This window comes from Spodoptera frugiperda, chromosome 22 (assembly GCF_023101765.2).
Source record: "Spodoptera frugiperda isolate SF20-4 chromosome 22, AGI-APGP_CSIRO_Sfru_2.0, whole genome shotgun sequence".
Taxonomy (NCBI): domain Eukaryota; kingdom Metazoa; phylum Arthropoda; class Insecta; order Lepidoptera; family Noctuidae; genus Spodoptera; species Spodoptera frugiperda.
Window position 1 is genome coordinate 7603268 of NC_064233.1, and position 25333 is coordinate 7628600.

The window sequence follows — 25333 nt, forward strand, 5'->3', positions numbered from 1 at the left end:
GTGGCAAATAATTTTAGAACACCTTATACATATACTTATTTAGAGTTCAATTGAAACTGTAACACTAATTAAATCATTGTGTTAAAATGATTAATTATTGATTAAATTTATAGCCGTTAATGATTATTACAGTTACTGTATTGTTTCAAATAATTTAATTTATTTGTTTGTCTACTTTTGTTTAGACAAGTGCGTATATAGTAATAAAATTGTAACAGATTGGTGTTTAAACATGAATCACGTAAAAGTTATTAAATAAAACAATTTCTAAATCAACCGATTGGAAGTATGTATTTAAATACTTTTCTGTAATGACACTATAATATTATTAATGTAAAAGTTTGTTTGACCGTCAATCACTAGCCATGCTTCGGCACGAATGGGCCGGCTCGACCGGAGTGATACCACGGCCTCACAGAAAACCGATGTGAAACAACGCTTGCGTTGTGTGAGTGAGGTTCCCGGAGACCCAATTACCCCCCTTCCCAATTTTTCTAATCCCCGATTTTCCAACAACCCTTAAATTCCTAACCACCAAAAGGCCGGCAACGCACTTGTAACGCCTCTGGTGTTTCAAGTGTCCATGGTCGGCGGCGATTGCTTACCATCAGGTGATCCGTCTGCTCGTTTACCGGCTTATACCATAAAATAAAATTGTAACAGGTTAGTATTTGAACATGAATCACGCAAAAGTTATTAAATATAATAATTTCTAGACCAATCGATTTGAAGTAATCACACTAATGTTATAATTGTAAAAGTTTGTTTGTCCGTCGACTTTATTATTTTTCGTTATTCATTGCATACAATCCTGTTTTTATTATTTTTAAATCCTATATTACCTCACACTACAGTTTTCTCCTGTGTCGTGGGTGCGTTTATAAACATACAAATTCACGTATACATGACACCCAGAATCGGTACAATAATTAGTGAATCGTTCATTAAAACAAATAGATTTTTGTCAATATTTTCCACATTGCACCTAACTTTCCTCCGTCTTTAATATTACCTGTACACAGACAAAATCGATTTAGCGGTTAAACCGATGAAGCGTAACAAATATACAAACAAACACTTTTACCTACAATACTAACTTCTTTTTTAAGGGGGAGAATCATTCAATGACTTCTCTTGCCAGGGCGAGGCGAGAGGGAGTGTCAGACTCTTACTGACTAAAAACCACCCCGTTCCTACTCCTGCTTTTCGAGCCGGAGCCGCGGTAAACCCGCTAGGCAGTCCGCAGCTCCGGATCCGACTAACTTAGAATACAAATATTAACTATCTTAAAACCGCAAATTCTAATTCCATCGTACACAAACCTGTTTTAGATTATTTAGCATTTAGCATCTAAACACGAAATAAGAAAACATACAATATCATAAAGTGATAAATTATCACCTCTTTGGCGAAACCTCTTTTTGGTGCCTTTTTTTATACATACATATTTTCTTAAATACATTTTGTTTTGTCATACATAGATTTACGTCTTAATTTTCCATTCTTTATTTATTTCTAACTAGCGACCCGCCCCAGCTTCGCATGGGTGCAATAGTGATATATTATGCATGTATTATACATATAAACCTTCCTCTTGAATCACTCTATGTATTAAAAAACCGCATCAAAATCCGTTGCGTAGTTTTAAAGATTTAATCATACAAAGGGACATAGGGACAGAGAAAGCGACTTTGTTTTATACTATGTAGTCATTATTAAAAACTTCATTTACGCGTAACTTACTTATCTATGTCGGCACCCCAAAGGATAGGCACAGCCTACTTAACACTGAATCCACGCCCTTTTTATGTGCTACAATCTCCTACACAATCAAATTTCAACAAAAGGACTTTTTTTTATAAATTCACACAAAAATTTTCTCTTGTGTAGTGGGTGCGTTTACAAATATACAAGCTTACATACACATGGCACCCAAACCCGAAACAACAATTTACGGATCACACAAAAATTACGTGCGGGAATCGGACCCGCTACAGATTGTACGGCAGCCCCGTTGCCTAGTCACAGCGCCAACCGTGCAGTCAAAAGCACATTATACTTCTCCTAACCCAAAAACAAACGCTTAGCCCTAATTAGGGCCTCGATACTTAACTATTTTTAAAAATGCTATACTTCAAACAATAATAGGACTGTTCCTATTATTGTTTGAAGTTGAATTCGCTAAACGTAATAATTTAATACATAAATACGTAAAAACAAAAGAAAATCATGAAAATCTAGTTGTTGTTACATTTACCGCATGGAAATTAAATAATGTTAACTCTAATCTTATTCTCGGTTCATAAATTTAACTCCGAGTTACATTCCCGTAAGTCCCGTAGAAACTTCGGGATAAAAATTAGCCTATGTTGTTCATTAAAAGTTAAGCTTTCGACGCGCAAACAAATTTGTTTAAGCAGATTCTTAGTTAAATAATGAAATAGTGACTTTAACTAAGAAAAAAAACTCAGGTTTTTTTCTTTATAATTAACTAGCGACCCGCCCCAGCTTCGCATGGGTGCAATGGTGATATATTATGCATGTATTATACATATAAACCTTCCTCTTGAATAACTCTATCTATTAAAAAAACCGCATCAAAATCCGTTGCGTATTTTTAAAGATTTAAGCATACAAAGGGACAGAGAAAGCGACTTTGTTTTATACTATGTAGTGATTAACACTTATTTGTCTATTATATTAAAATAGATTAAAAATAGTCTATTCGCCTAGGTCCTAGTGCTTTTAGATTACATCTAAACCTAGTATTAGTCGCGACAATGGCCGCTACCGATTCAAAAACGCGCCGTCATAGATAAAAAACGTATTAAAAAATCAATAAAACAGTTTTAATCTTTCAAGACGTCATGCCGAAGATATAAATTTAAAAAGATGTCAAATAAATTAATCATCGTATAAATAAAGTAGGTTAGAATTATTTACGGCAAAAAATATTTAGTTTTTTCCGGAAAAAAAAAGGATTTTTCGTCATATTTTTATATGGATGTCAATCAGGCTAGTTTTTCATCTCATAAATCCAAATATGAGACTAACAGAGTCATTTCTTCTTGACCAAAAAACGCCGGTATCATTTTTAAGCGAGTTAGTAAAAGAAAACAAAAAAAAATACTTACGTTTCAAAAAAATCCCACTAGGAACACTACGTAAAACGATCCTTCATAGTTACAATAATTATCTCATTTGAAAAACATAACAAAACAGTCCATTGAATAATATAACCACACACAGAAACACTGAACACTTTAACCGAAAAAAAATCGCGTCCGAAAAATCCGAAAAAAAACGCAACAAACGTCAAAAAAGCGCGGCAATTAGAAAGAAATACAGACAAAAAATCGACTATAGACAATAGAAATATTGACAGATTAATGAGAAATTTTTCACAAAAGAGGTTTTAACGTTTCGAGCGCTAGCACTATGCGCGAATCGTCGGCGACTGGCGAGCGAGGCACCCACCCCCCCACTTTAGGCGTGGCAAGCAACATACCCACAAGGGGGCGGAGCGCCGACGTTTTTTTCCTATTTATACTTTCTTGGTTTTATTATATTCGACGGCAGTTTATTATATTGTAATGTCTGTCTGTTTGCTCATCATTGTATTGAGCCCGAGATTTTGCGCGTCTTAATTGAGTACCCTTTTTGTGATAGGACAAGCATGCCGCCATTTTAAGTTTAAACCATTGGGTGGCTTTAATTAGTATGCTGCGGCATTTTTTAGTCTGTGCTCTTTTAAAAAAGATATTGTTTTCCATCGTTCGGTGAATTCGATTTTTGGATTTATTTAGGTTTGTGGGGTAAAGGAAATATTTTTGTTCAATTGTTAATTCTAATTTGAAACTAGTTAGTGTAGTTTTTTTACGGAAAATATTGTAATTTCTTTTACGATAAGTACTTTCTGTGTTAATCCAAATATATATTTTTTTCTTACACGCGTAAGTAATTATATTTTTTTACTTTTAATTTGAAGCAGTTGAATAAAACAAAGCAATTGAGGCATTTAAAAACTATTTTACAATCATTATTTACAAAGAATATATTAAAAATAAAGACATTTTAGTATAATAGATTATAGATTGATTAAGTATTGTCAGACGTACTCCATAGTAGTAAAAAAAAATATCTTACTCTTATTTTTCTCAGAAGTTTTATTAAAAATAACAGTTTACTAACGTAAATTAATTGAGAAATATTCTACTTGTTAAATATATACTGTACTCGTCTATCTCCCGGAGCTGCGGACTACCTAGCAGGTTTACCGGGGTTCCGGCTCGAAAAGCAAGAGTAGGAACGGGGTGATTTTTAGTCAGTAAGAGTCTGACTCTCGCCTCATCCAGAGCGAGAGGATCATTGGATGATTTTCCGCCTTCTAAAAAAAGGCTCGTTTACCTCTCTATCTTACAATACAATACCTGCCTGAAAATATTTTTTTAGACCGTAACAAAAAAAACAATTTAAGTCACCTGAAAATCCAGTTTCAGTCGATCACTAATTGTAATTATTATCCAACCATAATTACATATGTTCATTGATTATTTATTGAACATTATTACGTAGCTATGTCTACTACCGTCTAATTTACTTCGACACCTGCTTTCTAATTATTATAATAGGTATACATAGATACCCATTACTTATAAGGATAATTTTCTACCAAAGATGTGCTATGTAGCTATGCTACGAAGATGTGATAGCTAAGCTGTGAAACTATGTGACCGTTTCCACTGATACTAAGTTATGTAGCTGTGCGAGGAAGATGTGTAGCTCGAGTATGTGATGTATCGATAATAGGAAAGCTATCTACTGCACACATCTTTCCATATAAAAAACATAGCTTAGCTGAGTTTCCACTAATGCTAAGCCATCTGTGCCAATGAATATGATTGGTCTATTTGAAATAAATAATTTTGACTTTGAATTTGATGTGTAATCACTTAATTCAAAATTTTTGGATCGATAGAAAAACTTAGTTTTTGATAGAAACTCAATAGAATTAATATCAAAAATTCAGTTAGCCTTCTAGTCCCCTGTTACGACAACTACGTGAAAAGTGGAGGTCGTGAAAAATTTATTCTAATATACCTACTCTATTAACCTATATAAGCAAATAAAAATTAAAAGTACCCTTAACCGATGAGCATGCATGAAAAGACTGATGACTGTTGATGAAGCGAAAGAGGTATGTTAGATTCGTAGCAATTGGCGTTCCATTGTCTCTGCCTACCTCCATGGGAGACAGGCGTGAGGTTATGTATGTATGTAAATTTAATAGTATCACCTACCGTACAGTTTAACAAAGACAACAATATTAAAAACGACTTTCTTAGTATTACAACTCGAAACGGGATATTTACTATGTTATTCTATTTCTATGAGTTTCCGATATTTCGGCACTGTTGCAAGCGCCATGATCACGGATGAACTTCATCCGTGTTCATCCGAGGAAGTTCATCCGTGATCATGATCATTTTGCAATAGAAAAACATAGTAAATATCCTGTCTCAAGTTCTAATACTATTGTTAGTGACCATGTCAGTTTAAAAACTTATAACGGACTATCTTAGCTCATCTCACTACATCAACAAAACTAAAATACGAAAAATAACACGCAGTAACTAAATTACAAAATAAAATGCAGTAGCGATGTAACATCGTTTGTAAACGTTCATCCCCACACCCCCATCTGTAGGGGGAAAGAGGGAGGAGGAAATAAAAACCTCCACCCTAAAGTAGGGAGTTTTTTAATTAGTCACCTTTTTTAAGTGGTTCGCGTCTGGTGCTGCGTTTAGACGGAGTTTTGGTGTGAAGACTGTTGGTAGTCGAGTGGAAATTGGATGGTGTAAGCCGATAAATTAGTAAATGGATCACCTGATGGTAAGCAATCGCCGCCGCTCGCGAAACACCAGGAGGCGTTACAAGTGCGTTGCTGGCCTTTTGGGGGTTAGGAATTTAAAGGTTGTTAGGAAATCGGCGATCGAGAAGAGGCCTCCGGTAACTTGACGCACACAACGCAAGCGTTGTTTCACGTCGGTTTTCTGTGTGGTCGTGGTATCACTCCGGTCGAGCCGGCCCATTCGTGCCGAAGCATGGCTCTCACACACTTAAATATAGATAAGTAAAGATAGATAGGTTATTGGAATTAGCCGTTAACAACTAGTTATCAATGATTGATTCTGTACGTGCTTGAATTACCTATACTTAGGTATATTGTAGAAAACAGAGAATATTGTTCTGTACCGAAATCCAATTTTATACTTTAATACGGAGAAAATTTGTAGGTAAATCGTGAAATTGCATGCTTTTTGCTTTTTCCATTTAATTTTACTCACCTACATAAGTGGTTGTATTGTGTTTTGTAATATTTTTCTAGGTACTTAAACAATTCAATCATAGGTAACAACTTTATGAGAAATTGTTCTTTTTTATTCTGTATTGGTAAACTTTCTCAATATAAGTAGGTAATGTTTATGACATATTGCGAAAATTGCAAAATTAAATTGTAACCATTTAACTCTGAATTTCTCTATTTACTTACCTAATGCAATAAAAACTTGATTTTTATACATGGATATTCGTATACTATATTCTGATACTTATTTTTTATACATTTGCTTAAATTTAATTATAAGTATTACTCTTTTAATTTAAGCCCACCTATCAAGTTTAATATGGCAAACCCTTTTATATTGACGAAGCGACAGAGACAGTGAAAGGGCTCTTTCATAACAAACTTATACGTAGACATTAAGTATAGAAAAAAAATACTCAGAATAAATAATTTATATTTACTATTATAATCTTCAAACACAACACTACCACCCATTAAACCCCTAGCAGATACCTACTTTTAAAGCTCCTTATACATATTACTGGCGCAAGTAACTCTCCCAACACGAACGGACCTCGAAATATCTTAGCTAGTGGCGAATAAGTCTTACTCTCTCGTAAAACAGTGAAAATGTTTTCTTTTCCGCGCGTTTTTCTTACAGATACCGTGCTAGTACCGCTCGCCCCTTGTTTTAATTAAAAAAACCTTACTTACAAGTCACTTTTGTATATTTGAGTCATTTTATTTAAAAAAACTTAAGTCTTACGTAATTAATGGGTACTTGGTACGTAAGTAGGTAGGTGAGTGTGCAGTAATTGTTTATTTGGGAAAATTGTTTGTTTATCTGTGGCTTTTTGTTTTTTGTTTTTCGACGGGTGATGGGTAAATTGTTTATGAGTATGTTTTTGGTTGTAATTGTAATCATGGTTAGGTATGGTATATTATATTGTGTGGTCATGTCAATCAATAGATACTGTTATCAATTTTCTTATCATCAAGATTTATTTTAAGTTGTAGAGAGTCCATACTCCTACATATTCTAGTCTGTCTTTACGAATTGTTGTTATTAATCTATCGAGATGAACACTACATTTTTCGAGTGGGGAAAATCATCCAATGACTTCTCCCGCCTTGGGCGAGGCGAGGCGAGAGTGTCAGACTCTTACTGACTAAAATTCACCCCGTTCCTTCTCCTACATTTAGCCGGAGGTCTGGTAACCCGCTAGGTAGATCTCAGCTTTTCTTAACATTTTCAGGTTTATTATTAAATAGGTATTTTCTTTTTGATTTGTATAGAATAATAGCATATGAAATGAAAGGCAAATAAAAAACAATTAAATAAGCTAATTAATATCAAATAGGTACCGTATTTACATAAAACATGTTATTTCTACATTTGTTTCTAAAATAACTCCTTAGCTACCTAATTACACGCAATAAAACAACGATTCGTAGCAAAACGCCATTTATTTGAATAGAAAACATTCTCCCATGACCTTTTAACATCTGACATTAGTACATAGTACTACAAATCTTAAGCTTTTACGCTCCCAACGGAAATCACACCCACGAAATAATATTCCGTACGTTTCAACAACAAATAGGTACGAATCGCAAAGAAATAAACTATTTCTCATGAGTATGACTTCGAAATTACTACTTAGAGTCTTATTACTACGCATTTTTTCAAGAAACGCCCCATAATGAATGTCAATTAGCCGTAATTACCGCTCTCCACCGCAAGTGGGCTTAATGAGCAAAGCTTGAAGAAACGAAAATAAAACAAAAATGCCGCAATAAAAGGCTTTATATTGAGTATAATCATACGTTTCAATGTAATAATGTGATTCAATGAAACGTTGCGCTCACTTGCTTAGATATGTATCTTTAGCAAGCAATTTTCTCGATAATAATCTTATATTGTTCAATGATTATTTACTTGCAACGCCATCTAGCGTTCAGTAGATAAGTAATTAAAAGTATAATTCTAAAACTGCAGTAGCGACATCTAGCGGCGAATAGCAGTAATACGTCCACAACTGGTAACTAAGCTGATTTGTTGATATATACGTCACAACATAGATGGCGCTGTATAAAAAAATTTAAAATTAAAATTAATGAAACAAAAAAAATATTAATTTGTAGCTATATATTATTTTATGTCGTTATATTGTTTAATTAAATTATATTTCAAATAGTAAAAGCCATTAGTATAATTTAATTGGATTATCATAATTCTCGACACCAATATATGTAGTACCTAATTAACGGTAGTTATTATTACATCAATTACAATCGTAAATACCTACCAAATCAGGTACATACCAATTAACTCACGCACACAACTACTTTATATTCCCATTGAAACAATCGCAATGAGTAATTGTGTACATTTGCAATGAAAATACTAGACATCTCCTATTTGTACTAGACGGTACCTACTGTGTACAGGAATAGCTCCACCAAAGACTAATTTTAATAGAAGCGACAGTTTGTACTGTACTACTAGACTACTGTGTACTCAGTACGAGTTTGCTCTCGTTTGAGAGCGCATTCGGTGCTCTAATTGGTTGATTTATTCGACATTTTTTTTATATTATAATATTTGCTTTGACGTTCAAAAGTGCCTTCGGTCTATTTGAAATAAATAATTTTGACTAAAACAAAATATTCTCTGCTATTTCTTTGATACAAGACATCGGCAACGCACTTGTAACTCGTCCGCGCCGCCGCCGGTGTTGTGGGTCAACGCGGTCAGTACTGATCAATTACCATCAGGTTCTCTGCTCTTTGCGTTTTATCCTATAAAAAAGATATATATACTTAACAACTGAACAAAATGCAACTTATAAAAATAAGTAGATGTATAATTTCTTATTTATCCTCCAAAAATCTATGAAAGGAACTGCAATTAATAATATTTCACCTACTTTCCTCAAATATTGCAATAAACCTAAAACAAAGTATTTGCAAGTCATAAACTTATCGTACAGGAAACAAAATCTAATAAAACAACATGACTATTAAGATTTAAGTCAATATTCATTCATAAATTCGACTTTAGCACTGCAATGATTGTTTAAAAACTGCTCACTCACGCTCCAATCTATAAGAGACCACGAGACGGCATTTTTTTATCACAAATCCCCCCGATATGTGACGCTAAACAATTTTCTCGAATCACAAATCTGTGATAAAAGTTACAAATGAGATTGCATATCTGCTTCACGTAATCTATGGTCGAATGTTTATAATCTGTGGCGCGCTACCGGCATTTTAGTCAGTGTGTGCGAAAGTCGCGGAACGGACTTGCTTTAAAATGGCGCGCGTAAGTTGATTTTATTATTAATTTACTTTAAAACTTTAGTTTTCATTGATTTGTTAAGTAATATTCAGTGTTTTTTGTGTATTTTCTGTGATATAGAATAAGTAGTTCATAAGTAAGATAGATATGTGTTAAAATATGTAGTTTGCGATTCAAGACCGGTAACCGGTCCCCGAGATTATCAATTCAAAACATATTTATTAGATACCTACCTATGGCTTTTATGTAATAGATAGTAATACAGTAATTACGTAAATAATAAGATAAATAACTATTTTTATTATGATATCGTTTTGTTTTTGAGTTCGGAAGTTATTTAATGATTATCATTTTAACAACAACTACTTAATTAATCTTTAGTTATACATTTGACTTATACCTACCTACTACGTTATGAAAATCATACTTGCATACTTTTTCAAAGTCAAAGTCAATATTATTTATTTCAAATAGACCAGGAAGGCACTTTTAATCGTCAAAGCAAATATAAGATTTAAAATGTCTATCCGTCGGTCAGTCCTCTAGTGAAGCTATTTGCTCGTTCCAAAGTGTAGATTCCTATGGAGAAGAACGTGCAAGAAACTCCATAGGTTACTCTTTTTCAATCAGATTCACAATACAATACTTGGTTACAATGTTTCGTTAATTCAATTATGTGAGAACAATGTAAAACCAATATTCAGTCAAAGATTAACCTTGAGGACAACCAAATTAATGCAGTCTGGAGCTGACCACTGCCAGTTGACTCATTCAGCATACCAAATATGTAACTGTATACTTAGGCTACGGTGGCCGCTTATATCAGGCCAATTGTAGGCTTTTTGCTACTATAAGTTTTTAAACTGACATGGTCACTAACACTATTATTAGAACTTATGACGGGATATTTACCATGTTTATTCACTTTGGTGAGTTTCCGATATTTCGACACTGTTGCAAGCGCCATCATCACGGATTGCTGGTAAATATCCCGTCATAAGTTCTAATAATTTATGCTACTAGTTAGTAGGTACCGAAAGGTGTGATAAAAAAATTTGCTAAAACAGTACTGTAGTGCTTGTAAATGAAATAATATTGATCTTAGCTACACATAGCTATACATAGGTAAATCTTTGTGTACGTAATATTAGCAAACATCAGGGGCGTAGCTAGCGATGTATCTGCCGTATCAATTATACGGGCCCCCGAGCTATGGGGGCCCAACGTGTGTAAGCAAAAATAAAAACTTCCGGGCGGGAAAATATGACATGGAAAAACAGGGCGGGATGATTTTCCCCACTCTAAAAATGTGGATTTCCCCACTCTAAAAATGTGGATTTCCCCACTCTAAAAATGTGGATTTCCCCACTCTAAAAATGTGGATTTCCCCACTCTATACTCTAAAATCTGTGACCCAGGAGGAGGAGGAGAAGGAGACATTGAATGATTTTCCTCTCCTCAAGAAAACAGATACTTAAACTTGGGAGAATAAAACGTACCTACCTACAACATTTATTTATAAGTTTTTAAACAGACATGGTCACTAACACTATCATTAGAACTTGAGACGGGATACGACATGTTTATTTATGTTTGAGTTTCCGACATTTCGGCACTGTTGCAAGCGCCATAATCACGGATGATCATGGCTTGCAACAGTGCTAGGGAAACTCATAGACATAAATAAACATAATAAATATCCCGTCTCAAGTTCTAATAATAATTATATGTTATGTTATACTATATTTAGAAATATCACATCACGTACAAAAATATTATCAAAATAAATGCTGATAAAAGTCCATTATAGCTCCAACTGGCGACCGACTAGATTACCTCCATATTAATATTAGTATAGGAAATTGTGATAAAAATGTTAATACATCAAGATTACTGTACTACAAGTATTTGCAAATCATTGTTAGCGTCAGTTGACGTGTAAAAACCATCAATTTATGCAGTCAACTTCTATGTTATAATATGATATTAAACTCGTGAGAGGGCTATGCTTGCATGTATGGGCCGGAGTGATACCACGGCCTCATAGAAAACCGACGTGAAATAACGCTTGCGTTGTATTACCAATCTCTCCAAATCCTCAATTTTCAATTCCCTTTTATTTGAGAGGGCAAATTCATCCAATTACTTCTCCCGCTTTGGGCGAGGCGAGTCGAGATTGTCAGTCTCTTACTGGCTAAAACCACCCCGTTCCTACTGCTTTTCGAGCCGGAGCCCCGGTAATCCGCTAAGTAGTCCGCAGCTTCGGATTTCTTCAAATCCCCTAACCCCCAAAAACCGGCAAAACACTACTTGTAACTGCTCTAATATAGTTAACTCTAAGGGATAATGGTGTTGCCTGTTGCCTAGCAGGGCCTAGCAGCGTTCACCCTTAACCCGGCTCTTGTGAACAAAGGGGATGTTTACCATAACAAAAAAACTAACAAAATAATCTTTGTGGAACCCTTACCTATAAAAACAAGAATATCTAATTTACCTAATGAAGGATTAACATTAAATGTCTCCTAATACGACCACATCTAATCATAATAATCAGCTGCACTTGTACAGTTGTGCAAACTAAACTAGAGTGCCTATTATTTAGTTCAATTTGTTCAGTTGAGAGCTCCATATTATGTGTGCTTTTTCACCAGAGATGTGCTATGCTACGTTACTGTGGATGCGTTTGGCTTCCACTAATCATATTCATTGGTACACATAGCTTAGCAGTGGTAGAAACGGACTTAGCTAAGCTATGTTTTTTATATGGAAAGATTCATGCTATGTATGGCTTCCGAGCTGCGCATCTTCCTTGCACAGCTACATAGCTAAGTATCAGTGGAAACGGTCACATAGTTTTACAGCTTAGCTATAACATCTTCGTAGCATAACTACATAGCACATCTCTGATGGAAAAGCATCCTTATGCAAACAAAACTGGAGTGCCTATCATTTAGTTGAGAGCTCCATAATACGTACTTATTACTTTTATTATTTTATACAATTGCATGTCTGATGTCACTCAGACCGTTTATTTAGAAAAGTACTACTTAAAGGTGTACCTATTAGATATGTTATTAAATGCAACACGTAGTTTTTACAATGAGATTTCTTTATTCAGTCATTGGGCGTCGTCTTCCGAAACCGCTTGCAAATTATTATGGCGTTTTTTCGGTTTTTCTATGAAACACACGCTCCGGTCGAGCCGGCCCAGCAGTGCCGAAGCATGGCTCTTCCACAATTATGGCGTACTAGGATCTACAATAGATACAACTATCACGTAAAAACCGGCACACTGAAGTGTAAGCGCATCTCAGTGACAAGACTAACTGTCTCGTATCCCGTAACGAAATATATTAGTAGATATTATTTACAGAAATAGCAGAAACAGATCATGTAAATGTAAACAAAAAAAAAATCTCACAAAGGATAACTCACAATATTTTCAATCTTCAGTCTTATCACTAAATTCTTTATATACATATTACAAATTTAAAGGCGGTATTTTTCAAGACCATTGTACGGTTTACATTTCACAGTTTTAAAATCAGTCGCGGGAAAAAACCGCAATAGCGGCCGCTTGCATTCGGTTTCTGTTTCTCGCGATTACGCGGTTAAAAACCGCCGCGGTTTTATCGTAGTACGGTCGCGGTCTAAACCACTACTGCGCTGTACGTGCGCGTAGTTACTAGGTGCCAGTACTATTATCCTTATTTCCTTAATAATTAACATTAATAAATAATTGACATAATAATTTATCGAACTATCATCACTGACAAGACAATTATTTGCTTACAAACCTTGAGTTTGATATGACTGATGATAGATCGATCAATAATACTAAAAACCAAATTATTAAATGACTGCACTGTTGGCCGAGTGGTTGCAAGTGCGACTGCCGGGCAAGAGGTCTCGGCTTCGATTCCCGGGTCGGGCAAAGTATTGCTGGGCTTTTTTCGGTTTTTCGAAAATTTCTCAGTGGTAGCACGGAGTCTGGAAATGTGCCCGGTATATGGCAATAGACTCACCATCTATTACATGGGACTTACAACATTAATTGTGAAAAGTGGGTGTACACAGTGGCAATACGTGCCATATTGTGTACCTCTGCCTATCCCTTCGGGGATTAAAGGCGTGACGATATGTATGCAAATTATTAAATGTATGATAATGTTTGTTACAGGTAAACATTCCCTCCTTTACCTTGAACGATGGCACAAAGATCCCAGCGCTGGGATACGGCACTTGGCTGGGCATGGACGCAAAGGTACGACACATTTTAGCAATATTGCCTCAATGGTCTTTTCTTTAAGGGGGGAATAACATCCAATGACTTCTCCCACCTTGGGCGAGGCGAGAGGGAGTGTCAGACTCTTACTGACAAAAAATCACCTCGTTTCTACTCCTGCTCTTTCTGCCACACTCAGAGACATTTAATGATTACTTAAACTATTCCTTAGTAACGATTTTGTATAGAAAACAATTACTAAGGACTGGGTTAAGTAACCATTAAATGACTCTGAGTGCGGTAGTTTGAGCCGGTTTTTAGATTAGTTAAAATTAACTTATTTTTAAAATGAAACTAACATAATTAAACAATATTTTAACATTAAGAAGGCTCCTGTATTAATTTCACCGAGGGAAGTGGAAACTGTCGTTTTCTTTTTCTTCTCTTCTAATAATATCTTCTGATTTATTTCGTTGCGGTATCCAAGATAAGTATAGTCATTCATGTTACTGGGACGCGCCGGACTTCAATGTTTCGCTGTTTTCATGATTGTATCTACTGTAGATCCTGGTGCACAGGAGTTGCAGCGGTTTGGGAGAAAGTAGTGGGCTAGTACTAAAAAAATAACATTTAGAAATTTACATTTATTAATTGTTATGTTAAATTAATATCCTATTTTCTTAGACACTGATTAACAACTTCACTATTTATTAAAACATATTTATAACATCTTTATTATAATTTACATAATTACTTATATACCATAAATAACGTTTTTGTTTACCTTAGTATAGTAATTTAGACTTCTAAGGCAAGAAATAATAAAAAAAAAGACTCTAAAATGACTAAAAAATTTGGTTTCATTGCTGCTCGGCTCATATTGACAAAACGCAAACGTAATTCTTTTTGTATTGAATAGGCCATTTATTGAGGAAGGCTATTGAGCATAGCGTAATACATATGTATAGCTATGAGCTATACAATAGGAGCCGAAACGCGGCAGTGAAACCGCGCATTATCTAGTAGCTAGTATGTAGTATGCATCTAAAACTAAAAATTCTAAAGCATGTATTTTATTTTCTTTCTTCACATAGGAGGACGCGGGTCCCAGCAAACCTTTTTCGGTTAGTATGGATAAACGACATTTTTAGTGGGTTTATATATACGTATATGTATATTATGTCGGTGGAGGATATATGTCTATGTCCTTTAATTTTACTATAACTTTCGTGAGACATACTAAATTAATTATTATGTTATCGGCTTACTCTCGTAATGTTTTGACGAGGAACTCGACTAGTTTCAAGCCATGCTAGAGGCTCATATTCATGAACTCGAGTCGCCAGTAGCAGCGCGACAGTCGCCGCGTCGTGTGTCGCGGAATGCTGCTCATGAATATGAGCCTCTAGCATGGCTTGAAACTAGTCGAGTTCCTCGTCAAAACTCTATGTCCTTTGTTCATAAATTATCATTTAAAATTCTTAATTTTTAGGATGCTTTTCCACCAGAGATGTGCTATGCTACGTTGCTGTAAATGCGTTTGGCTTCCACCAATCATATTCATTGGTACACATAGCACTGGTGGAAACGGACTCATCTAAGCTAGAAAGATGCGTGCTATGAATTGCTTTCCTATTATCGATACATCGCATACTCGAGCTTGCGCATCTTCCTCGCACATATATAGCTTATTTTCAGTGGAAATGGTCACATAGTTTCATAGCTTAGCTATTACATCTTCATAGCATAGCTACACAGCACATTTCTGGTGGAAAAGTACCCTTATAATACATCTTTTATTATAGTACGGTTGGCGCGATGTCTAAGGGTCGATTTATACTAGCGCAGAGTCGAAGCGCATCGAAGCGTCTTTCCAAAACTGCACATAACAAATTCAACCTTAACTCCACAGCGTAAGGGTCAATTTATACTAGCGCAGAGTCAAAGCGTTGTTCGCGCGCAGACGCGCGCATTCGTCGGAATTCATTCATTTTAAAATCTCCGAAGTAATGTGTGCGTTACGCTGAGGAGTTAAGGTTGAATTTGTTATGTTCAGTTTTGGATAGACGCTTCGATGCGCTTCGACTCTGCGCTAGTATAAATTGACCCTAATGTGCAACGAATAGCGATGTCAATTCCCGCACGAAGCAAGTCTTTGAATCGGCTGTCATGCAACGTGTAGCGCGTTCGATTCCCGTGTGTGATCCACAAATTGTTGTTTCGGGTCTGGGTGTCATGTGTATGTGAAATTGTATGTTTGTAAACGTTGCGGGATCCAAAACAGTTGTTCATGTCTCTGGGACGCGCCGGACTTCAGTGTTTTCATGGTTGTATCTACTGTACATCCTGGTGCACAGGAGTTGCAGCCTTGCAATGTTCTGGGAAGCTTATGGCGGGCTTGTCCCATTTAAAATATAAGTGTATGTATCTAATAATAAATATCTATCACTTTCAGTTTGAATTCAGCGCTGAAGGCATGCCACAAATGATGGAAGCTCTATCCTACGCCATAGACATCGGATATAGGCACATAGACACAGCCCACCTCTATAGAGTAGAACCAGAGGTCGGTAAAATCATAGACAAGAAAATCAAAGATGGTGTTGTGAAGAGAGAAGATCTGTTTGTTACTACTAAGGTAATGTTTACTAGCTTCTTTTTTATGGTATAAGCCGGTAAACGAGCAGACGGATCACCTGATGGTAAGCAATCGCCGCCGTCCATGGATACTCGAAACACTAGAGGCGTTACAAGTGCGTTGCTGGCCTTTTGGGGGTTAGGAATTTAAGGGTTGTTGGGGGATTGGGAAGATTGGGAAGGGGGTAATTGGGGCTCCGGTAACCTCACTCAAACAACGCAAGCGTTGTTTCACATCGGTTTTCTGTGAGGCCGTGGTATCACTTCAGTCGAGCCGGACGATTTGTGCCGAAACATGGCTCTCCTTCACTTAAATGTTAATACTCGTACCTCTATGTTATTCCAGACTACAGTCTACTTCAAATTTCATTCCAATCCCAAGTAACAAAATGATCTTGTAGTAGTTCCGGGGCCAGGTCTCTAACAGGCTAGTAAACGTTTATAACCACGAGACAGGGCCCATTTTATATGCAAACTTTTGCTAATGAAACTTTCATAGCAAACTTGGCGAGAGAAAAACCACTAAGAGACAGTTACTAGTACTGTAAGCCTGTAAACCCTGGGATCCTGTTACCCGAGTAGACGTGATTGAATAACAAATGTACACACAATCTCACAAACTTTCACATTTACATGAGTAAGATAAGTAACATGTAAAATGCCACCTTCTCCAACGCACTCCTGATGTTTCCAGGTGTGGCACCACTTCCACCGCGAGGCTGACGTGGAGGTGTCAGTGCGAGGGTCGCTGCGGCGCCTCAACCTGGACTACGTGGACCTGGTACTCATGCACTGGCCCATGTCTATCTCGGTAAGTAGCACCTAAGTCATAGTCTGTGGCACCACTTCCACCGCGAGGCTGACGTGGAGGTGTCAGTGCGAGGGTCGCTGCGGCGCCTCAACCTGGACTACGTCGACCTGGTACTCATGCACTGGCCCATGTCTATCTCGGTAAGTAGCACCTACGTCATAGTCTGTGGCACCACTTCCACCGCGAGGCTGACGTGGAGGTGTCAGTGCGAGGGTCGCTGCGGCGCCTCAACCTGGAGTACGTGGACCTGGTCCTCATGCACTGGCCCATGTCTATCTCGGTAAGTAGCACCTAAGTCATAGTCTGTGGCACCACTTCCACCGCGAGGCTGACGTGGAGGTGTCAGTGCGAGGGTCGCTGCGGCGCCTCAACCTGGAGTACGTGGACCTGGTCCTCATGCACTGGCCCATGTCTATCTCTGTAAGTAGCACCTAAGTCATAGTCTGTGGCACCACTTCCACCGCGAGGCTGACGTGGAGGTGTCAGTGCGAGGGTCGCTGCGCCGCCTCAACCTGGAGTACGTGGACCTGGTACTCATGCACTGGCCCATGTCTATCTCGGTAAGTAGCACCTAAGTCATAGTCTGTGGCACCACTTCCACCGCGAGGCTGACGTGGAGGTGTCAGTGCGAGGGTCGCTGCGGCGCCTCAACCTGGAGTACGTGGACCTGGTCCTCATGCACTGGCCCATGTCTATCTCGGTAAGTAGCACCTAAGTCATAGTCTGTGGCACCACTTCCACCGCGAGGCTGACGTGGAGGTGTCAGTGCGAGGGTCGCTGCGGCGCCTCAACCTGGAGTACGTGGACCTGGTCCTCATGCACTGGCCCATGTCTATCTCGGTAAGTAGCACCTAAGTCATAGTCTGTGGCACCACTTCCACCGCGAGGCTGACGTGGAGGTGTCAGTGCGAGGGTCGCTGCGCCGCCTCAACCTGGACTACGTGGACCTGGTCCTCATGCACTGGCCCATGTCTATCTCTGTAAGTAGCACCTAAGTCATAGTCTGTGGCACCACTTCCACCGCGAGGCTGACGTGGAGGTGTCAGTGCGAGGGTCGCTGCGCCGCCTCAACCTGGACTACGTGGACCTGGTCCTCATGCACTGGCCCATGTCTATCTCGGTAAGTAGCACCTAAGTCATAGTCTGTGGCACCACTTCCACCGCGAGGCTGACGTGGAGGTGTCAGTGCGAGGGTCGCTGCGGCGCCAGAATTTAAAGGTTGTTGAGGAATCGGGGGTTGGAACCTGGACTACGTGGACCTGGTACTCATGCACTGGCCCATGTCTATCTCGGTAAGTAGCACCTAAGTCATAGTCTGTGGCACCACTTCCACCGCGAGGCTGACGTGGAGGTGTCAGTGCGAGGGTCGCTGCGGCGCCTCAACCTGGACTATGTAGACCTGGTCCTCATGCACTGGCCCATGTCTATCTCTGTAAGTAGCACCTAAGTCAGTCTGTGGCACCACTTCCACCGCGAGGCTGACGTGGAGGTGTCAGTGCGAGGGTCGCTGCGGCGCCTCAACCTGGACTACGTGGACCTGGTCCTCATGCACTGGCCCATGTCTATCTCTGTAAGTAGCACCTAAGTCAGTCTGTGGCACCACTTCCACCGCGAGGCTGACGTGGAGGTGTCAGTGCGAGGGTCGCTGCGGCGCCTCAACCTGGACTACGTGGACCTGGTACTCATGCACTGGCCCATGTCTATCTCGGTAAGTAGCACCTACGTCATAGTCTGTGGCACCACTTCCACCGCGAGGCTGACGTGGAGGTGTCAGTGCGAGGGTCGCTGCGCCGCCTCAACCTGGACTACGTGGACCTGGTCCTCATGCACTGGCCCATGTCTATCTCGGTAAGTAGCACCTAAGTCATAGTCTGTGGCACCACTTCCACCGCGAGGCTGACGTGGAGGTGTCAGTGCGAGGGTCGCTGCGGCGCCTCAACCTGGAGTACGTGGACCTGCTACTCATGCACTGGCCCATGTCTATCTCGGTAAGTAGCACCTAAGTCATAGTCTGTGGCACCACTTCCACCGCGAGGCTGACGTGGAGGTGTCAGTGCGAGGGTCGCTGCGGCGCCTCAACCTGGAGTACGTGGACCTGCTACTCATGCACTGGCCCATGTCTATCTCGGTAAGTAGCACCTAAGTCATAGTCTGTGGCACCACTTCCACCGCGAGGCTGACGTGGAGGTGTCAGTGCGAGGGTCGCTGCGGCGCCTCAACCTGGAGTACGTGGACCTGGTACTCATGCACTGGCCCATGTCTATCTCGGTAAGTAGCACCTAAGTCATAGTCTGTGGCACCACTTCCACCGCGAGGCTGACGTGGAGGTGTCAGTGCGAGGGTCGCTGCGGCGCCTCAACCTGGAGTACGTGGACCTGGTCCTCATGCACTGGCCCATGTCTATCTCGGTAAGTAGCACCTAAGTCATAGTCTGTGGCACCACTTCCACCGCGAGGCTGACGTGGAGGTGTCAGTGCGAGGGTCGCTGCGGCGCCTCAACCTGGAGTACGTGGACCTGGTCCTCATGCACTGGCCCATGTCTATCTCGGTAAGTAGCACCTAAGTCATAGTCTGTGGCACCACTTCCACCGCGAGGCTGACGTGGAGGTGTCAGTGCGAGGGTCGCTGCGGCGCCTCAACCTGGAGTACGTGGACCTGGTCCTCATGCACTGGCCCATGTCTATCTCGGTAAGTAGCACCTAAGTCATAGTCTGTGGCACCACTTCCACCGCGAGGCTGACGTGGAGGTGTCAGTGCGAGGGTCGCTGCGGCGCCTCAACCTGGAGTACGTGGACCTGGTCCTCATGCACTGGCCCATGTCTATCTCGGTTAGTAGCACCTAAGTCATAGTCTGTGGCACCACTTCCACCGCGAGGCTGACGTGGAGGTGTCAGTGCGAGGGTCGCTGCGGCGCCTCAACCTGGAGTACGTGGACCTGGTCCTCATGCACTGGCCCATGTCCATCTCGGTAAGTAGCTCCTAAGTCATAGTCTGTGGCACCACTTCCACCGCGAGGCTGACGTGGAGGTGTCAGTGCGAGGGTCGCTGCGGCGCCTCAACCTGGACTACGTGGACCTGGTACTCATGCACTGGCCCATGTCCATCTCAGTAAGTAGCACCTAAGTCAGTCTGTGGCACCACTTCCACCGCGAGGCTGACGTGGAGGTGTCAGTGCGAGGGTCGCTGCGGCGCCTCAACCTGGACTACGTGGACCTGGTACTCATGCACTGGCCCATGTCCATCTCGGTAGGTAACACCTAAGTGCACCTATAATCCCTAAGGCATACTAAGCAAGTCCCTAGGGCGGCGGGTTACAAGGGGTCGCTGCGAATCCCGCGTGCTGAACTGCTGATCTCCACAGTTTCTAGTTAACCCTTCATGAGTTTTTGGATCAGCGTGTGATCCAAAAACATTTCTATGCCACAAGTGGTTTGGATTACCATGTGAGCCAAAACATTGGTTTAAAATTCCCGCTGTTTCTTATTGGAGCGTTTAACCCTTGGTATGCCAGAACGCAGATCCACACAAGACACAATGTGTTTTCTATTATGTCTAATATATACATACGAGGGGCATAGGAGGGGTTAAACCTTGCCCCACACTAGGATTTTCTTCTGTGTCGTGGGTGCGTTTACAAACATACAAGTTCACATACACATGACACCCAGACCCGAAACAAAAATTTTTGGACCACATAAAGAGATTGATCCTGCTACACGTTGCGCGTTAACTGTTTAGTCAATAAATAAATCAAGAGTTCTAACCTTCTTGAAATTAAGATTTATTTAAACATTGTTGTATTAATAATCCCCCTTTCTAAAAATTCCAGCAAGATGGAGTAGACGAAAAGATCGACTACCTAGAAACCTGGCGTGGGTTCGAGTCCGTGCTGAGCAAAGGTCTCGCCAAGTCCATTGGAGTGTCCAACTTCAATGTAGAACAGATGAAGAGACTCCTGGCCAACTGCAAGGTTCCACCTTCCACCAATCAGGTTGAGGTAAGCTAAAGAAGTTCCTTTTCATTTTTTGCGCATCGTAGATGGCGTTTGTGTAGTTTAAAGTCATATGGGTTTTAAAAACTGTTGTTTGAAGTAAATTCTTTATTGGTTTGGTTTGTTGATCTTATGCAATTAATGTTAAATAAGTATTTTTAAGTAGCTTAATAATTAGCTTGGTCAAAGGGTAAGCATTGCCATTCGACGTGACAATGCTACAATAACAGTATAATGCCAGTCTTTTGGGCACCATTCCTCACGACTCCGATGAGCATAATTTTTTCGACGCTTTATATTAGTTTTTATTTCTTTTTAGATATTATTAAGTTGTAGATATTTTATTATTCACCCCCTATTACATGGGGCTTATAACACAAATGGTGAAAAGTGGGTGTACATTGTACAGTAGCATTACGTACCGTAATGTGCACCTCTGTCCTTAGGGGATAAAAGGCGTGACGTTGCCTATTATTAATTAGTAAATATGGCTTAATAGTTTTCATAATAGGAACTTAAATTACCTTGCTTCGATACCTAGGCCAAGTTAAGTGTTAGAAGTAATCTATACTATAATATTATTAAGCTGAAGAGTTTGTTTGATTGTTTGTTTGTTTGAACGCATTAATCTCCGGAACTACTAGTTCGATTTGAATAATTATTTTTGTGTTGGGTAGTACATTTATCGAGGAAGGCTATAGGCTATAAAACATCACGCTATGACCAATAGGAGCCGAGCAGAGCGGGTGAAACCGCGCGGAAGTAGCTAGTGAGGAATAAAAGACCTAATTACCTAAACATTTCTTCACAGATAAACCTGAACCTGGGTCAGAAGGAGCTAGTAGACTACTGCCAGGCAAACAATGTGGTGGTGGTGGCGTACTCCCCCTTCGGGACGATGGTGCCGTCCCGCAGCGCCCCCAACTCGCCCGAACCGAAGCTCAACAACCCCACCATGATTGCTATTGGCAAGAAGTACGGCAAGTCCGTCACTCAAGTCACTTTGAGATACTTGGTAAGTAGATTTTGGAATTCGGAGCTGCGGACTACCTAGCGGGTTTACCGGGGCTCCGGTTCGAAAAGCAGGAATAAGAACGGGGTGGTTTTTAGTCAGTAAGAGTCTGACACTCCCTCCCGCCTCGCCCAAGGCGGGAAAAGGCATTGGATGATTTTCCCCCCTCAAAAAAAAAAAAAGTACATTTTGGAAGTGGGTACATCTCAAAGTCAAATCATTTATTCCAATTAACCTACTTATGCCCGAATACTCAAACGCTACTCAATTTTAAGACGCTCTCAAATGTAGTTCTGTCACTATCAATTCTTTATAAAATGACAGAGATAGCATGATATTTAAGTACAACTTAAAATTGAGTAGCGTTCCGTATTCCGGCGTTAGGTACTTTTTTGAAACGTCAATAAAGAAAGAAATAAACAATAGTCTGTCAGTCTGTCCCTTAGTGAAGCTAGGTGCTTGTTGAGTTTAGGGAAAATGAAACTAGTTTTTTTAATCCGAAAATCTTTTATGGTATAAGCCGGTAAACGAGCAGACGGATCACTTGATGGTAAGCAATTGCTGCCGCCCAAGAAAGACAAGTTTGAAACACCAGTGGCGTCACAAACCTTTTCACCCACAACACCAGAGGCGCTCCAAGTATCGGCCTTTTGGGGATTAGCAACGTGAGGATAGTTTGGAATTCGGAGAATGGGGAGTAGGGTATTTGGGCCTCCGGTAACCTCACTCACACAACGGGAGCGGTGTTTCTCGTAAGTTTTCTGTGAGGTCGTGGTATCACTTCGGTCGAGCCGACCCAGCAGTACTGAAGCATGATTCTGCCACACTTCTGTACTCTCCAGAATTAGGAATCTAATTTTCGAATTACAAATCAAGAATAATTTCAATTGAGATTTTAGAATAACACATCACTTAACCACCTCTATTCTTCTTTCAGTACCAACGCGGCATAGTAAGTATCCCGAAAACGGTGACCCCATCCCGAGTCGTAGAGAACGCCTCCATTTTTGACTTCGAGCTGGATAAGGGAGACATGGAGACTATTGCCAAGTTCGACAATGGATTCCGAACCGTTCGCCCATTCTTCTGGCAGGACTACCAGAATTACCCATTCGAGAAGATTCCAGATAAAATGGAAATTCCAGAGTCTTTGCGAATCTGGAAGAATGGATTGAATTTGGACATTGATTAGGTTTATTTTTGTCATTTTAAAGTTAAGTTTTTTGTATTTTAATGTACAATATATACAGTGTAGTCCGTTTAGTACGTCTTCGCATATAGCAACCAACCGTTTTTAGCGACAAAAGTTTAGGCATTCGTTTGGTTTTAGTATAAACTTGCATAATTATTTACTTGCATATTCGTTTATTACGACTCCGCTTACAACGACCATCCGCTTTTAACGACCGAATTTCACACATAATTGTCCGGTTACAACGACAAACGTTGCCGTGTTTACAAATAATTCATAGAAAATGAATGAAATAAAGGAATAGCTATCTCAGCTATCGCCCCGCGCGACGCCTCATATTGGAAGCTGAAGCTATAAAAGCAGCAGAAGTGCTAAATGTGTTTGTACACACAAAATTTTAAGGTGACACGATAAAAAGCCATATGTCTCGTTTATATAATGCAGTTCGTACTTCCTACTATACAAATAAAATCAGAAAACAAACAAAAATTACAGACATTTTGCATTAAATGTAAAGTTGTTAGAATAGACTTATACTTACATATAAGAAAGCGGTATATTATGTATGTAGGTACATTACACATCCTTACATAATTTTAATATTTAATAAATAAGTATTTTGATTAAAATAAGTTTCTTTTTATCTGCTCATCACCTAAACGGGCATTTAACTGTAATATCTGTTTTATAAAAAACACACTTTTTTTCTGTTCGTTTAATACGACTTCCGGTTAGTACGACGTAATGTCACCGGTCCCTTGGCAGTCGTTATAACCAGATTCTACTGTATATTTTTTGTAATATTTTTGTTTTGTTTAGATATTGTTTTATTGTGTTATATTTAAGTGAAACAGTTGTATGTAATTATGTATCAAATTAAATAAGATTTTTCGTTATCCAAGGTATTTTTATTTAACTATTTATTATAATATAAAAAAAGTCAAAAACGTCAAAAGTCAAAATTATTTGTCTCAAATAGACCAGGCAGGTACTTTTGAACGTCAAAGAAAATATAATAATATTAATAACGTCTGTCTGTCGGTCAGTCCTCTAGTGAAGCTATTTGCTCGTTCCAAAGTGTAGATTCCTATGGAGAAGAACGAGCAAGAAACTCCATAGGTTGTTACTCTTTTTCAATCAGATTTACAATAAAATTCTTGGTTACATTGTTTCGATTGCTTCAACTATGTGAGAACAATGTAACATTAATATTCAGTCAAAGAGATAGAAATAGGTATAATAGGCTTAATAAAAACAACGCTTCTAATAAAAAAAAAAGTTGTTATCAGTATAGTATTAACATATGCATTTATTTACATTAAAGTAATTTTCAATTTAAACCCTTTTTCAGTTATAATAGAGTTCAAAATCATACGATAGAGTAGTTTTAATATACATATACTTTAAATAAATTACAATTACTTAGTAGATAATTATGTAAAAAAACACTATACCGTAGGGCAGGGTTTCTCAAACATCTCCGGCCACCGTAAGTGCGGGTCTGCGGACGGCGAGCAAGGGTAGCTCGCCGCCCGACCAGAACCAGACCCGTGCGCGCCTCAAAGAGCCATCAGACCACCACAGATGGAGCCCAGTAGGGCTGATGCCTGATCCGGAGCTGCAGACTACCTAGCGGGTTTACCGGGGCTCCGGTTCGACAAGCAGGAGTAGGAACGGGGTGGTTTTTAGTCAGTAAGAGTCTGACACTCCTCGCCTCGCCCAAGGCGAGAGAAGACATTGGATGATTTTCCCCTCAAAAAAAACCCATTACCAACCGACCCATTGGTGGGTCACAACTTGTGCTCATGTAATGCC

The 25333-nt window shown here is 39.6% G+C and overlaps 2 protein-coding genes and 1 long non-coding RNA gene across 18 annotated transcripts in view; 1 reads left to right on the forward strand and 2 right to left on the reverse strand.

Annotated features, from left to right (window-relative positions):
• The window catches only part of LOC118279966 (homeobox protein invected), a 67524-nt gene extending 64042 nt beyond the window's left edge, over positions 1-3482 (reverse strand). Inside the window, exon 1 of the mRNA XM_050702623.1 lies at positions 3135-3482. The gene's annotated coding sequence lies outside the window, so the exon portion shown is untranslated. The remainder of the gene's footprint in view (positions 1-3134) is intronic.
• Positions 3483-9513: 6031 nt separating this feature from the next.
• On the forward strand, positions 9514-24414 carry LOC118279947 (aldo-keto reductase AKR2E4-like). Of its 2 annotated transcripts, XM_050702286.1 has the most exons (8): positions 9514-9674; positions 13831-13914; positions 14970-14999; positions 16331-16513; positions 17207-17323; positions 21153-21320; positions 22126-22329; positions 23264-24414. In XM_050702286.1, the coding sequence occupies exons 1-8, from the start codon at positions 9666-9668 to the stop codon at positions 23516-23518; spliced, it is 1050 nt and encodes a 349-aa protein (XP_050558243.1). In that variant the 5' UTR covers positions 9514-9665; the 3' UTR covers positions 23519-24414. The 2 variants fall into 2 exon arrangements, with proteins under 2 accessions (XP_050558243.1, XP_050558244.1); XM_050702287.1 differs by lacking the exon at positions 14970-14999.
• LOC126912066 (uncharacterized) lies at positions 17324-20570 on the reverse strand. Of its 15 annotated transcripts, none has more exons than XR_007706685.1 (5): positions 19559-19712; positions 18767-18860; positions 18568-18626; positions 17836-17975; positions 17324-17415 (listed from the first exon to the last, which is right to left on the reverse strand). It is a non-coding gene; the product is annotated as an uncharacterized LOC126912066 (long non-coding RNA). The 15 variants fall into 15 exon arrangements; XR_007706686.1 differs by lacking the exon at positions 17324-17415 and adding an exon at positions 17479-17555; XR_007706695.1 differs by lacking the exons at positions 17324-17415; positions 18767-18860; positions 19559-19712 and adding exons at positions 17488-17695; positions 18905-19042; positions 20443-20570.
• Positions 24415-25333: the final 919 nt, after the last annotated feature.